The 14,074-nt window shown below is 54.8% G+C and overlaps 1 protein-coding gene across 12 annotated transcripts in view; it reads right to left on the bottom strand.

The window, feature by feature from the left end:
* Nucleotides 1-4,240: 4,240 nt before the first annotated feature.
* LOC105464464 (RNA polymerase II, I and III subunit F) overlaps nucleotides 4,241-14,074 on the bottom strand; it is a 92,352-nt gene continuing 82,518 nt past the window's right edge. For 2 of the 12 annotated variants that reach the window (XM_071080566.1, XM_071080568.1), the window contains exons 6-7: nucleotides 6,974-7,059; nucleotides 4,241-4,427 (exon numbers count right to left, since the gene is read on the bottom strand). In XM_071080566.1, coding sequence (XP_070936667.1) covers nucleotides 4,289-4,427; nucleotides 6,974-7,059 — 225 coding nt within the window. In that variant the 3' untranslated portion in view covers nucleotides 4,241-4,288. Of the gene's footprint in view, nucleotides 7,060-8,720; nucleotides 10,630-10,663; nucleotides 10,770-14,074 lie in introns of those variants that run through there. The other 10 variants (XM_071080563.1, XM_071080567.1, XM_071080565.1 and 7 more) reach the window with 9 other exon arrangements.

Below are 14,074 nucleotides of genomic sequence, written 5' to 3'. Positions count from 1 at the left end.
CTGTGTTTTAGCTGTAATTCGTTTTTTTGTTTGTTTTGTTTCATTTTTGTTTTGTTTTGTTTTATTCTGTTCTGTTTGAGATGGAGTCTTGCTCTGTCGCTCAGGCTGGAGTGCAGTGGCACGATCTAGGCTCATCACAACCTCCACCTCTCAGGTTCAAGCGATTCTCCTGCCTCAGCCTCCAGAGTAGCTGGGACTACAGGCGCATGCCACCACACCTGCTAATTTTTGTATTTTTAATAGAGATGGGGTTTCACTATGTTGGCCAGGCTGGTCTCGAACTCCTGACCTCAAGTGATCCACTCACCTCAGTCTCCCAAAGTGCTAGGATTACAGGCACGAGCCATCACACCCTATAATTAGTTTTTCATATTGATTGGATGTGGGAATATCCTTTCTCTGCTAAATTTCATTCATAGTTCTAATACTTTGCCAGTAGATGATTTGGGGTTTTCTATGAATAGACAATCATACCACTTATAAATAATCCCAGTTTTGCTTTTCTTTTCCAATTCTTATCCCTTCTTTTATGCCTACTTTCCAGGCTAGGACCTCAGGTACAATGTTGAATCCACTCATGGATGAGGGGCAAATCCATCCCTGATTCTAAGAAATGTGTCCATTGCTCCTTTAAGAACTCTGTGTTTGTGCTGGGATTTGTGGATAATCTTTATCAGTTTAAGGAAGTTTCTTTCTTTCTTTTTTTTTTTTTTTTTGGGGACACAGTCTCACTATGCACTATGTTGCCCAGGCTGGTCTCAAACTCCTGGGCTCAATCGATCCTCCCACCTCAGCCTCCCAAGTAGCTGGGATTACAGGCGCACACCACCACGCCCAGTTAAACTTGTCTTTTTTGTAAAGATGGGGTTTCACTGTGTTTCCCAGGCTGGTCTCGAACCCCTGGGCTCAAGGGATTCGTGTGCCTTGGCCTTCTGAAGTGCTGGAAACCACCATGCCCAGTCTAAGGAAATTCCTTTCTATCCCCAGTTTGCTAAAACATTTTTATCTTAAGTAGATGTTGACCTTGATTTCCAGTGCCAAAATGATCATATGACTTTTCTCCCTTAATTCATTAATGTGATAAATTCACTAATAGATTTTTCAAATGTTAAATGAGCCTTACATTTCTAAGATAAACTCAGTTTGGGCATGATGCATGTATCTGTTTGGCTAATATCTGATTTAGGATTTTCGCATCTAATTTCACAAGCAGGGTTGGTCTATGATTTTTCCCGTGAACGCACTTTGTAAAGGGAAAGGAGCCGTCTCGAGTCTCAAGTGTCTCTCTCAGATGATCTGCCCACCTCGGCTTCCCTCTCTCCGAGTCTCTGTCTCTTTCTCAGGGTCTCTATCTGTCCTTCCCCATACACACTGCTTTGGCTTGAGGGTGGTTGGCCTAGAGGGTGCCCTCTCAGGGGACAGAGAGTGGGAGGCTCCCCCAGACCCTGCAGGAGCCGCAGAGGTTGGGAGCTAGAGAGCCTGGGAGCAGCCAAGCAGCCATTGCTCCTGGGCCCCTTGCTGAAAAGTGAGGCTTGACAGAAATCCCCCATCCGTTCTCAGCCCCATACACCCAGCCCTCAGAGGAAGTGGCTAAAAAGGAGCTGGGGTCAGGGGTTAATGACCCCATTGTGCTCAGGGCTGACGGATGGCCCTGCTTGTCAGTGGCAGCCCAGGGACATCCCCTCATCCTTGGAGGGAGGGGCCCCGCTGGCCTTTGATAACCACTGGGGGCCATCATTCCTGCTGGGGGGTGCCAGGCCAGCCTCTTTGGTGGGGTCTGGTCTGCTGAGGCCCTGGCATGTAGCCCTCCGCGCCCTCTCTACACCCACCCCATTCTCTACACGGGGCTACAAGGAGCCACGGAGGGAGTTTCTGACTGAGGGCGCTGCCCGTGGCCCTCAACCCATCAATCTCGAGCACCTGGCACAGGCCTGGGCCATGCGAGCCCTGTCCATCTTCTGGACAATGGTGCCCTCAGAAGTGACCTGGCAAAGCCCAGCTCTCCCACATTTTGGATGGGGAAACTGAAGGGGTGGCTTGGACAGGAACATGACCAGGAATAGAACCAGGTCGTGTGACTTCCTGCCCAGATGTGCCAGGATGGGGCCAGCGCTGGGACATGGAGGCGAACCAGACACAGTCTCTCCCTCGAGGGACTCACAGGCTGGAAGTGGAGGGTCAGCAAGTCAACCAAAAATTATAACTGCGTGTGGAATATTCAGTAAGCACAGAGGACTAGGGGGTACCAGAAAAGGGAACCCCAGCCCAGCCAGGAGGCCAGGGAGGCTTCCAGGAGGAGAAGATGCTGAGGCTGACTCTTTTTTCTTTTCTTTTTTTTTTTTTTTTTTGAGACAGTCTCATTCTATCGCCCAGGCTGCAGTGCAGTGGTGCAGTCTCAGCTCACTGCAACCTCCACCTCCTGGGTTCCAGCGATTCTCCTGCCTCAGCCTCCTGAGTAGCTGGGATTACAGGCTCCCACCAAATAATTTTTTGTATTTTTAGTAAAGATGGGGTTTCACCATGTTGGCCAGGCTGGTCTCAAACTCCTGACCTCAGGTGATCTGCCCACCTCGGCCTCCCAAAGTGCTGGGATTACAGGCACGAGCCACCATGTCTGGCCTTATTTTTTATTTTTTATTTATTTATTTTTGAGATAAAGTCTTGCTCTGTCTCCCATACTGGTGTTCAGTGGCACAATCTCGGCTCACTGCAGCCTTGACCTCCCAGGCTCAAGCAGTCTTCCCACTTCAACCCCCAAGTACCTGAGACCACAGGTGTGTGCCACCACACCCCGCTAATTTTTTTAATTTTTTGGAGAGATGAGGTCTTACTACATTGCCCAGGCTGGTCTCAAGTTCTTGGGCTCAAGCAATCTTGCTGTGGGGTTGATTCTTAAATGGGGAGTAGAAGTTAGACCAAAGTAGATGGGGACAGCAGGGAAAGGTATTCCAGGCAGAGGGAACAGCATATGGAAAGGCATAGAGTAAAACCAGCTGTGAGAACCACAGCAGTTCAGCAGCGAGGGAGGAGGCTAAGGAGGCCAGCAGAGGCCAGGTTTTCCAGGGCCTCATATATCGTATTAAGAAGTAAGATGCTGGACGGGCACGGTGGCTCACGCCTGTAATCCCAGCACTCTGGCAGGCCAAGGCAGGCGGATCACCCGAGGTCAGGAGTTTGAAACCAGCCTGGCCAACATGGTGAAATCCAGTCTCTACTAAAAATACAAAAATTAGCTGGGCATGATGGCACGTGTCTGTAATCCCAGCTACTCAGGAGGCTGAAGCAAGCGAATCACTTGAACCCGGGAAGGAGAGGTTGCAGTGAGCCGAGATTGCGCCATTGCACTCCAGCCTGGGCATCACAGCAAAATTCTGTCTCAAAAAAAAAAAAAAAAAAAAGGCCAGGCACGGTGGCTCATGCCACTTTGGGAGGCTGAGGCAGGTGGATCACAAGGTCAAGAGATCAAGACCATCCTGGCCAACATGGTGAAACCCCGTCTCTACTAAAAATACAAAAGTTAGCTGGGTGTGGTGGCGGTCACCTATAACCCCAGCTACTTGGGAGGCTGAGGCAGGAGAATCTCTTGAACACGGAAGGCACAGGTTGCAGTGAGCTGAGATCGTGCTACTGCACTCCAGCCTGGCGACAGAGCGAGACCTCCACCTCAAAAAAAAAAAAAAAAAAGTAAGATGTTTGGACTTGGCAGTTTGTTACTTGTGTGGCATTGATCATTGACCCTTCAAACACACTTGTGGCCCCAAGTTCCTCCTGGTGCCACAAAAAAAAAAAAAAATCCTCATAGGCATCATTTTTAGTGGACATGTCATATGCTGTCACAGGAATGTGCTACGATGCACTTTACCAATCTTTACTGGTTTGTGGTTTTTTGTTTTTTCGTTTTTTTGAGACAAGAGTCCTGCTCTCTGACCCAGGCTGGAGTGCAGTGGCATGATCTTGGCTCACTGCAACCCCCACCTCCCAGGTTCAAGTGATTTTTGTGCCTCAGCCTCCTGAGTGGCTGGGATTACAGGCGCCCACAACCACGCCTGGCTAATTTTTGTATTTATAGTAGAGACGAGTGTTCACCATGTTGGCCAGGCTGGTCTCGAACTACTGACCTCAGGTGATCCAGCCACCTCAGCCTCCCAAAGTGCTGGGATTACAGGAATGACTCTGTAATCCTCTACTATTGATTAAGGTTGTGGCCAGTTCTTCACAATTAGACACATTGCAATACAGATCTTTGAACATGAATCTTTATTTATACCTAGTTTGCTTTAACAAAGTTTCATACCAATGCAGCTGCCATTTGCATGAAGTCATCACAGCCACCAAGCCAGCAGAGCACCCGTGTGTCTTTCAACAAGCACCCCATAGGTGTCATGTCTGTGTTATACAGTGGCTCCAGGGCCTCCCTTGAAATTCGGCTGCAAATGTTGACAAAACCAACTTACCACCTGTCTTCTCTTTTCCTAGGCCCTCTCTCCTCCCATGCACCTTTCTAATTCCCCTCCAGCCTAGGGAATGGAAGCACCCAAGGTATCAGGACTGTGTCAAAAGGAAGAATAAATGGCCTTTGAGTGGGCCGATGAGGCACAGGAGGGGCTCGCTTGGGAGGAAGTGCCTGATTTGGGTCCAGGGTGGGGGGAACTCTTCCCAGCCCCACTGGGTGTGTATGCATAGGGGTAGTGGTGGAGAGATGGCACCCTGTGGGTAGTTAAGGGAAAGTGCTTTGAAATCTGCCCAGAGCATACAGGCATAAGGGCAAACTGACTGAGGCCCTGCTGTGTGCTGAGCCCGGTGGAGTGGAGGGCAGTGGCAGGTACAGCCTGGGTGGGAGAGGGAGGTGCTGTCCTCAGCTGAGGGGTGGGGCTGGGGGCCTGGGGAAGCACCGGGAGCTGCCCAGCCTCTGTTAGTTCTCCTTGGTATCCACACCAGGTGCGCTGATGACAAGTTGCCCAGGACCAGGCGGGGGCACCTCTGAAAAGCTGTAAATGAACCCACAGAGGACAGGCCCCTTGCTCTCCAGGCCAGGGGCACATGGCTGGCACTTGGAGCTCTCAAGAGAAAGAACAACCCCGTTTCAGACGGGGACTTCCACACAGCCCAGCAGTGGCATGCGGGCCTTCTCCCAGCGCCACCCACCCTTTTTGGTCCCCAAGGCTTCCTTCTTCTGGGGCCTTCAGTAGAGACAGCAAACCCCCTGAAGCCCCACAATCCCAACACCCCTCCTCTATTGCAAAGAGGAGAGGCCACAGGGCCCCTCGGCCTCCCCTCCTGCCATTAGCTTTGCAGCTCTCAGCCCACACCCCACCCACTGCCCTCCTGGGAGTGGGGGCCCCCATCTAGCTCCAGAACACCCCCATCTCCACAGAAGCCCCTCTCCCACTGGCCCACCCCTCTGCTGTGTGGTCAGCAGCTCTTCTCCCCACTATCCATTCCTTCCTCTCAGTCCAGAAAATAAAAACAGCTATTGCTCTACCCCCTCTCCCTTCTCAGCCCAGCTTCCCCAAAGAACTGTCCACTAGCTGTCTGTACTTCCTTCCCTCCTGAATGCTCGTGACCCTACTCTGGAGAAGGTGCCATGGCATGGGAAGCCACTCTCCCAAACCCTCTCCTCCTCGTCTCTCCAGGCCACTCTGCTGGCCGCCCCACCTTCCTGGACAGCACAGCTCCTTCTCTGACCCCTCCAGGTGGGTGGCGCAGGCCTGCAGACTTCTCCCTTCCTCTTTTCATTCTCCCACTGGCTCATACCCAGGGGGTCCCTGGAGCCTCTTCACAGTCGCCATCCTGGCACAGGCCATGGGTCAGTCACAGCCCCTAGGCACCAGGGCAGCCTGGGCCTCCCAGCCTCAGTTGGGATATGGGGGGAGGAGCCAGGCGTGACCATCACAGAGACCATCCTGGGTCTCCAGCCCATGACCTGTGGGGACCAGGAGGACCGGAAGGAAGGCAGCCACTGTGTGTTCCTGGACCCAAGCAGACACTGGGGTTCCTCTAGGAGGGGCTGGGGCACCAAGCTTCTGGGTGATCTGCTGGCTGGGCCCTTGTTCCTCCAGGAAGAGCAGCTGAGACACTATCCTACCCCATCCCTCCCCAACCCCTCCCCAAAGTCATATGGAGCAAGCCTCCAAAAATTGGTGGTTGGGGTTTACTGCTTCCTGAGGTGGAGTAATCTCCACCCAGAGGCAAAAGTGTCCAGGTACAAATATTCTCTTTCTCTCTCTCTTGCTTTTTGGTTAACAGCTCTACTGAGGTGAAATTCAAATACTATACAATTCACACATTTAAAGCATACAATTCAGTGGGTTTCTGCATATTCACAGCGTTGTGCAATATTTTCACAGTCATTTTAGAATATTTTCATCACCCAAAAAAGAAAGCCTGTGCCCGTTAGCTATGATCCTCCCCAGCCCACCACTCACCCACGTTCCTTTCTCTGCAGATTTGCCTATTCCAACACTGCAGGCTTAATGTCTCTTGCCTCAGTTTCCCCAACTATAAAATGGGGGTGATAATGGTGGCTCCAATTTGATAATGGTTGAGAGGGTTCAATGAGTTAATGTAAGGACGAAGGATGAGGTCTGCACAGAGTCAAGGCTACGTAACGTCTACTGTCGTTATTACTTGACGTTGGCTGGGTCTCTGGGGGCTGGAGCTCTTCCACTGCCCACTAGCCTTCCACTTGCCCCATGAGCTCATTCCGCCCTCCCCTCCGTCCCCCGCCCAGATTCTCTCCTAGACTCCAGATATCCCAACAGTCCCTCCCCAAGCCTGTCTGTCCTGCTGTGTCCCTCACTCAGGAAATGACCTTCCACCTGGTCACCTGGGCCAGAAACTGAGGGGCGTCCTTGAAACCTCCCTCCCCCTGTGCCTGCCCCCGTCATCTGTTCCATCAGTCTGGACCGTGTCCTCACAGCCCCTCCCCGGTGGCCACCCTGACCAGTCCCCACCACCAGCATTGGTCACCAGCCTGGCTCTGGCGTTCCATGTACTTCCATCCACCACGCATTGGCCACGGGGCCTCAGGTGAGTCACTCCTCTCTGAGCCGCCGCCTCCTGGAAAATAACACAGGGATAACTACGGTGCCGCCTTCCTTCGCTGTGTTGAGGATGACATGAATGCAATACATGAAGAACTTCAGCCCTTGATCGTCACTGTTGTCATCGTTATTCTCGCTCCTCTGGCTGACTTGACCACTCCTGACTGGGGTCCTTGCCCTCATCTCCCCCTTGGGACATCCTCCACACATTTTATAAAAGCTGCCATTACAGAGTGCTGACCACGTGCAGGACAGCAAGCCCAAACTGCCAAGCTCCCTTCACCATCACGACACGCCCACGAGGCAGGTGCCAGTGTCCTCGTTCACAAAGGAGGAAACTGAAGCTGAAGGACCCTCACAGGAGTTAACCATCGCCTCTGGATACACAGCTGGCACCTGTGTATTGATTCAAAGCATTTAGTGAACATCTACTGTGTGCTGGCACTGAGCTAGGTGCTAGGAAAACAGTAATAAACCAGACTGGTATACAGCTAGCCCATATGGTAAAGATCTTTCTAGAACACAAATCTGACTCCCTTGAAATCCTCCAGTGACCCCATCGCCCTTAGGATCTAGTCCACACACCTTCCCAGGTCACCCTTGGTCCTCTGGAGTCCCCCACCTCTGTGGCCACTTTGCTGACCGCTCCTCCCCCTGCCGCCTCTCCCACCACCCCTGCCAGGCCCTCTCTGCTCCAGCCCATGGCCTGGGGTGCCTCTCCCACCAGCTTTGCCATTCACATCTGCTTTCCTACCCTTTTCTCAATTTATTTTCTTTTTTTTTTGAGACAGGGTCTCACTGGTGCCAAGGCTAAGGTGCCATGCGGTGATCTCCGCTCACTACAGCTTCCACCTCACAGGTTCAAGTGATCCTCTGGCCTCAGCCTTCCAAGTAGCTGGGACCCCTGGGACCACAGGCAGACACGACCATGGTTGGCTAATTTTTAAATTTTTTTTGTAGAGACAGAGCCTCCCTATGTTGCCCAAGTTGGTCTCCAACTCCTTGGTCTCAAGTGATCCTCCCACCTCACCCTACCAAAGTGCTGGGACTACAGGTGTGAGCCACCATGCCTGACCCTATTTCTCATTTTCATTGCCTGCAGAACTTTTACTATCTCTTGAGATTTTATTCACAGTCACCTCCTCCAGGAAGCCTTCCTTTCCCAACTTCAGGTTAGGAGCTCCTGGGTAGCCCAGGCCCCATCTTGCAGCACAGGGGCTCTGTGCTGATTTGCCTGTCTTCCTTGAGAGCCGCCAGAGTCTCGCTGAACTCAATGGCCCTCGCCCTATCCCTGCCCGCCACCCCGTCCAGTGCCAGGTGCGTGGGTTTCCTCTCTGGATGTCTGTGCCTGGCTGGAAGGCCAAGGTGCTTGGCCAGCAGTGGCTTTGCTTCCTTTGCGCGTCTGTGGAGGCAGGGCTGGTGCAGGGGTGGAAGCGGTGCCTCTCGGGAGCAGCTGCGTGCAACCTGCCAGGGCTCTGGCTCCTGGGCCTGGGTGAACTGCCCAGGCCTCCATCCCTCCCCTCCCCCGGGCACCGGCTCTCACAAGGCGGGGGTGGCTGCCCTGGGAAGAGAGGATCTGCGCTGGAGTCAACTGGATGAGCGCCCAGTCCTGGCTGTGGAGCCGCTCTGTGCCTCAGTTTCCTCATCTGAAAAATGGCATCAGCCGTCCCTACCCACCTTGCAGGGCTGTGAGGGGACGTGGGCAGGGACAGTGGACAGATACTGTGTCCCCGGAGGGCAGACACTTCGTTGGCTGGCTTCCTGACATTCCCATCTTGGACACGTTGTGTTTCGGTTTCCAAAAATTCCGGTACAGTTGGTTTTAGGCTTTGTCTCGGGGACAGCCCCATCTTGTGCTTCGCGCGGGTGGGAGCGGGTGCAGAGAGGGCTCTTTCTGGAGGGGCTGGGTCCCAGCGGCGGCCCCCCCAGCGCAGTCCACTCAGTCGTCAGGCGGGAGCCGCTCCCGGGAAGCAAGGGCCGCGGGAAATGGCGTAGGGCCGCGACCTGTCCCGTGCAGGGACGAGGCCTGGCGCGGAGGCTGGAAACCCAAGGGTCATGCCACTCCCTGGGGGGCGTAAGGTGGGTCAGGGACGTCCTGTGGGGCCCCAGACGCCCCCCACGACCGCCCCGGCCCCGAGAGCCCCAGGAAAGCCGCAGCCGCCCCGAGGGCCACTCGCAAGATGGCGGCCGCCAGTGCAGGCGCCGGGAGAGGGAGGGCGCCGTGGCCGCCACGGTCAGCGCGCAGCCCCGGGGTGCGGGCGCCGGCGGCGTGGGGAGGAGGGAGTTGGGGTGGGTGGGGGGCCGGGAAGAGCCAGCGAGAGGGGCAGGGAGGGGAACAAAAGGTCCCTTTGTGGCGCTGCGGGAGAAGAGGGAGCGCATTACCCAATGCCCAGAAGCCATGTTGGTAACAAGAGAACCATTCTCTGCCTCGCTTGGAAAACAACTTGGAGCAGAGAGAGACAGGGAGAGATTTAACCCCATGGGCGCGGGCGCAAGGGGCTCAAGGCCACGGCGGAAGGTGGGGAGGAGCGAGGGCACACTCAGGGCCTGGACGGCCAGATCTCTCAACCCGTCCCGTCCTGTGCCCGGGTGGCTCCTGGGTCTAGAGTCCATCATGGCCGCCAGGTCAAACCCCAGCCGCCCTGTGACCCAGCCGCAGCCATGGCTTCCACCTGCCTGGGCCTGGCCTGGTCCTTTCCCCTGAGCCACTTGCTCCAAGCTCTAGGGCCTGGCCCACCCTAACCTCAAGAGGACGCCCTCTGAATCCTCACATTCTCTGGCTTCACGTCCCAAAGCTGGTCCTGGTTCCAGGGCCACCAGGGCTGAAGCCTCCTGATGCTGACAGGGAGCTTGTCCCTTCCATCTTTGCACAGTTTGCCTTTCAGAACATTTTTCCTAAAATTTAGGCATATCTCTTCTTTCCCCACCACAGCTTTCTCCCCTTCCCCCACCTTCTACCTCCCAACACTGACTCTCTGGCTCCCAGAGAGGCCATCTGATCACAGGCAAGTGGTTCTAAAAGAAGCTACTGTTCGTGAGCACCTACTGTGGTTAGAGCACTTCCCACACGCTGACTTGATGACCCTTGCTACCTCCAGCCAACCTGTATGAAGTGAGCTGCTGTCCATCTGCTGAGGCTACTTATTCAAAAAGCACCTCGCACAGGGACACACATAGGAGGCACTGGATGAACAAAAGATAGGAAGAGTTGGGAGGCCGAGGTGGGTGGATCACGAGGTCAGGAGATCAAAACCATCCTGGTGAAACCCCATCTCTATTAAAAATACAAAAATTAGGCAGGCATGGTGGCACGTGCCTGTAGTCCCAGCTACTCAGGAGGCTGAGGCAGGAGAATCCCCTGGGAGGCTGGAATCGCCACTGCACTCCAGCCTCCAACCTGGGCGACACAGTGGGACTCTGTCTAAAAAAAAAAAAGGAGATAGGAAGAGGCCAGGCGCAGTGGCTCATGGCTGTAATCCCAGCACTTTGGGAGGCCAAAGCAGAGGACTGCTTGAAGCCAAGAGTTCAAGACCAGCCTGGGCAACATAGCAAGATCCCCATCTCTACAAAAAAAAAAAAAAAAAAAAAAGCAATAATTTGCCGAACGTGGTGGTGCCCACCTGTAGTTCCAGCTACTTGGCTACTTGAGAGGCTGAGGCAGGAAGATCGCTTGAGTCCAGGAGTTCGAGGCTGCAGTGAGCCAAGATTGCGCCACTGCACTCTGGCCTGGAAGACAGAGTGACACTTTGTCTCAGACATGACATAACATAACATAGCATAACATAAAAAAGATAGTATGGTTGCTCATTAGCAGAATAAAGAGGTCCTTCCTTCCTTCCTTCCTTCCTTCCTTCAACAAACACTGATTGAGCACTGGCCATGTGCCCAGCACTGTTCCAGCTCTGGGGCTATAGCAGTAGACATAACAGACCAGCTTGCCCTCACAGAGCAGCTATTCTCCTCTTTCCTCAGGAAGATGGGCAGCATACAAGTAAACCTACAAGCTAACATCAGGCAGCCGTGAGTTCCAGAATGAAAAACAAAGCAGGGTAAAGGTGGAGAGAGATGGGAGGGGTGTTATGTTAGACATGGTGGTCAGAGAAGACCCCTGCGAGAGTATGAGTTTTGACAAAGATCCGAAAGAAGAGAGGAAGAATATCTGGGGAAAGAATATTCCAGCCAGTGGCAACAGCATGAAAGGCCTGAGAGGGAATGTGCTGTTGAGTTTAGGAACAGCCAGGAGGCCAGTGTGTGGGAAAGGGAGTCAGACACGTGGGGTTGGAGGGCCTAGCTCTGAACGCAGGGGGAAGGCCCGTTGGGGCTTTGAGCAGGGGATGGTGTGGTCTGAGTTCCATCGCAACAGGACTCTCTGGAGGTCAAGGTCAGAAACTGAGAGACCCACAGGCCTTGGCCGCAGCCCTCCTTACCCCCCCCCATCCCTTGCAGCCACTCCTCCCCTGTTATCCACCCCTCCTAAATGAGACCCAAATCATTCTTTCAGTAAGTGTTTACTGAGCATCTAGTATGTGCCAAGAATGGGCCTGTTCATCTAGGACAGGTTCCTAAGGAGAGCAGCCTTGCCCCTGAGGGCAGTTCGCTAATGGGGGGTTCCAGGTCCCTGAAGGGGAGACTTGCCTGTGGACATCCTGGTTGCACAGAAGGAAGCTTCTTCTTGGGGAAATTTTTAAAGCTTCTCAAAGGACTCTGAGGACATTCCCTGCCCCACCAGCCTCATGGTGCCATGACATCAGCAAATGGCCTAGAAAAGTAGGGGTTCGGCTGGGCGCGGAGGCTCATGCCTGCACTTTGGGAGGCTGAGGCAGCTGGATCACCTGAGGTCAGGAGTTTGAGACCAGCCTGGTCAACATGACGAAACCCCGTCTCTACTAAAAATACAAAAACTTAGCCAGGTGTGGTGGCAGACGCCTGTAATCCCAGCTACATGGGAGGGTGAGGCAGGATAGATAATTGCTTGAACCTGGGAGGCAGAGGTTGCATTAAGCCAAGATCCCGCCACTGCACTCCAACCTGGGCAACAGAGCGAGACTGTCTCCAAAAAAAAAGAAAAGCAGGGGCTCAGTGCCTCACCTCTGACCTCAGGCTGGCTCCTGGCCTCCCAGGGCCTCAGTTTCCTCATCAGTAAAACCGCACCCACTCTGGAGCTCTGCGGGTGTATCAAAAGAAGGCAGCTTGCCCTTCGGGGGTAGGAAGGGGGCTCTGAGACATGAGGCTGCAACTCGTGGTCACCCAGCTGGGAAGGGACAGCACCTCCCACCCGCTCCCGCCAGGGCTGCCCCTGCTCTTCTGCCGCTCCCAGTGGCCTGGCGGGTGCCTCAGTTCAGCCATGGTTATGAAGCAGATGCATATGAACTGTCTGCGGGTGTCAGGCAGCACCTGGAGAGTGAGGTGGGGCAGTCATGCAGAAAGTGGTGACACTAGCAGGGGGTTTCAGATGGCAGAGAGGCCGGTGGGCAGGAGAGGGAGGACAGAAGCAGGATAGACCGAGGGATTGCAAATGAACAGAAAGGAAATGTGCTCCTGCTAGGCCCCCTGCCCTGGGCAGGGAAGAGAGCGACCCCTGATTCCCACTTGCCCCACTGACTTGCTATAGACCCTTGGGCAGCCGCCCCTTGGCCTGTCTGGTCAGCATCTTCATTTGTCAAGTGGGCTCATCCCTCTGGTCCCATAGGACGGTGCTGAGAATCAGGCAAGGTGAGGGGTATGCACACACCAGTCTGGGTGTAAAGCCCTCAGAGGCTCCCGTTAACAGTTAATGGGCTCCAGACGTGCAGCATTTACAGAAGAACCCACCGTGGTGAGTTCATGTCACAGGCGATGCCACAGAAGGGTGTGAGACCGAGAGAGGCAGAGACAGAGGGGGAGAGAGAGATGGCTGTGGCAGAGAGCAGGGAAGGCTTCCTGGAAGAAGGAAGACCCACACTGTGTGTTACGGAGGGATGGGCAGGATTTGCAGAGGCCAAGAGGTGCGGGGAGAGCTTGTAGGTGGAGGGACCAGCACCAGCACAAGGGAATCTGCTTGGGGCGTGGGGAGGGATGTCAGCCCCCTGGCTAGCAAGGTGGGGTGAGGAGGCTGGGGTGGGATCCTGGAAAGCCCCAGCTCGTCCTAGGCCAGGGCCCCAGGTCTCACCTCCCACCACTCCCAGCCCTGGGCCGAAAGCTCCCATCTGGTTTCTCCTCTGGCCTCTGCTCAAGCCCTGCCCCCACCTCCAGTGCACTCCGCTCAGTGTCTCTGCTGGCTGCTTCTGACTCATTGTTCCAAGCTGCGCAGGCACAACCCCCTCCAGAAAGCCCAGGCTGACAGGTCTCCCCTGGGATTAGTTCATTCTGTCCCAAGGGGAAGCTGCTATTATTATCCCCATTTTACAGAGGGGGACATTGAGGCTCAGAGAGAGGTCCAGGGCTGCACGGCTGGTGTCAGCGCTGGGATTCCAACTCCAAGTGGCCTGGCTCTCCTTTGAGCTCTTCGGCTGCCTCCCCACACCGCCCTGTGCCGGGCACTGCGGTCTCCTTACAGCCGGTGCAGGAGGTCGCTGGTTTGGCATTATTCCCTCCCCCGCTTCTCAGAGGAGGAAGCTGGAGCCCAGAGAAGGGTTGGGACCTGCCTGCCGCCACGCGGCCAGGAAGTGGCCAAGCAGATTCTGAAGCCAGGAGTGGCTGACCCCACTCCTCTGTGACAGGCCTGGGGAGGCTGCCAGGCCTGGGACGCAGGGGTGCATGGAAGGGAAAAGACTGTGGCCCAAGGCCCAGTGAGAGCCCAGGGCAGCCCTGGAAGGCGGAAAAGACAACCAGTGGGGACGAGGAGCAGAGTGGACAGGCCTGAGGAGCGAGGGACAGATGGTGGTGGTGAGGTGGTGAGGCGATAAGGCTGAAACGGTGGGACCAGAGGAGGCAGAAGGGGAGGCGGAAGGGGCTGACAAGGGGAGTCGGGAGGACCCCAAGTGGCCATGCCAAGCCCTGGGTTTTGGGGCACCCCTGCCCTGTCCGGGTTCAGCCCTAGCCACTTGACCCCT

This window comes from Macaca nemestrina, chromosome 15 (assembly GCF_043159975.1).
Source record: "Macaca nemestrina isolate mMacNem1 chromosome 15, mMacNem.hap1, whole genome shotgun sequence".
Classification (NCBI taxonomy): domain Eukaryota; kingdom Metazoa; phylum Chordata; class Mammalia; order Primates; family Cercopithecidae; genus Macaca; species Macaca nemestrina.
The sequence above is the reverse complement of the archived record's forward strand: the minus strand, read 5'-3'. Positions and strand labels throughout refer to the sequence as shown.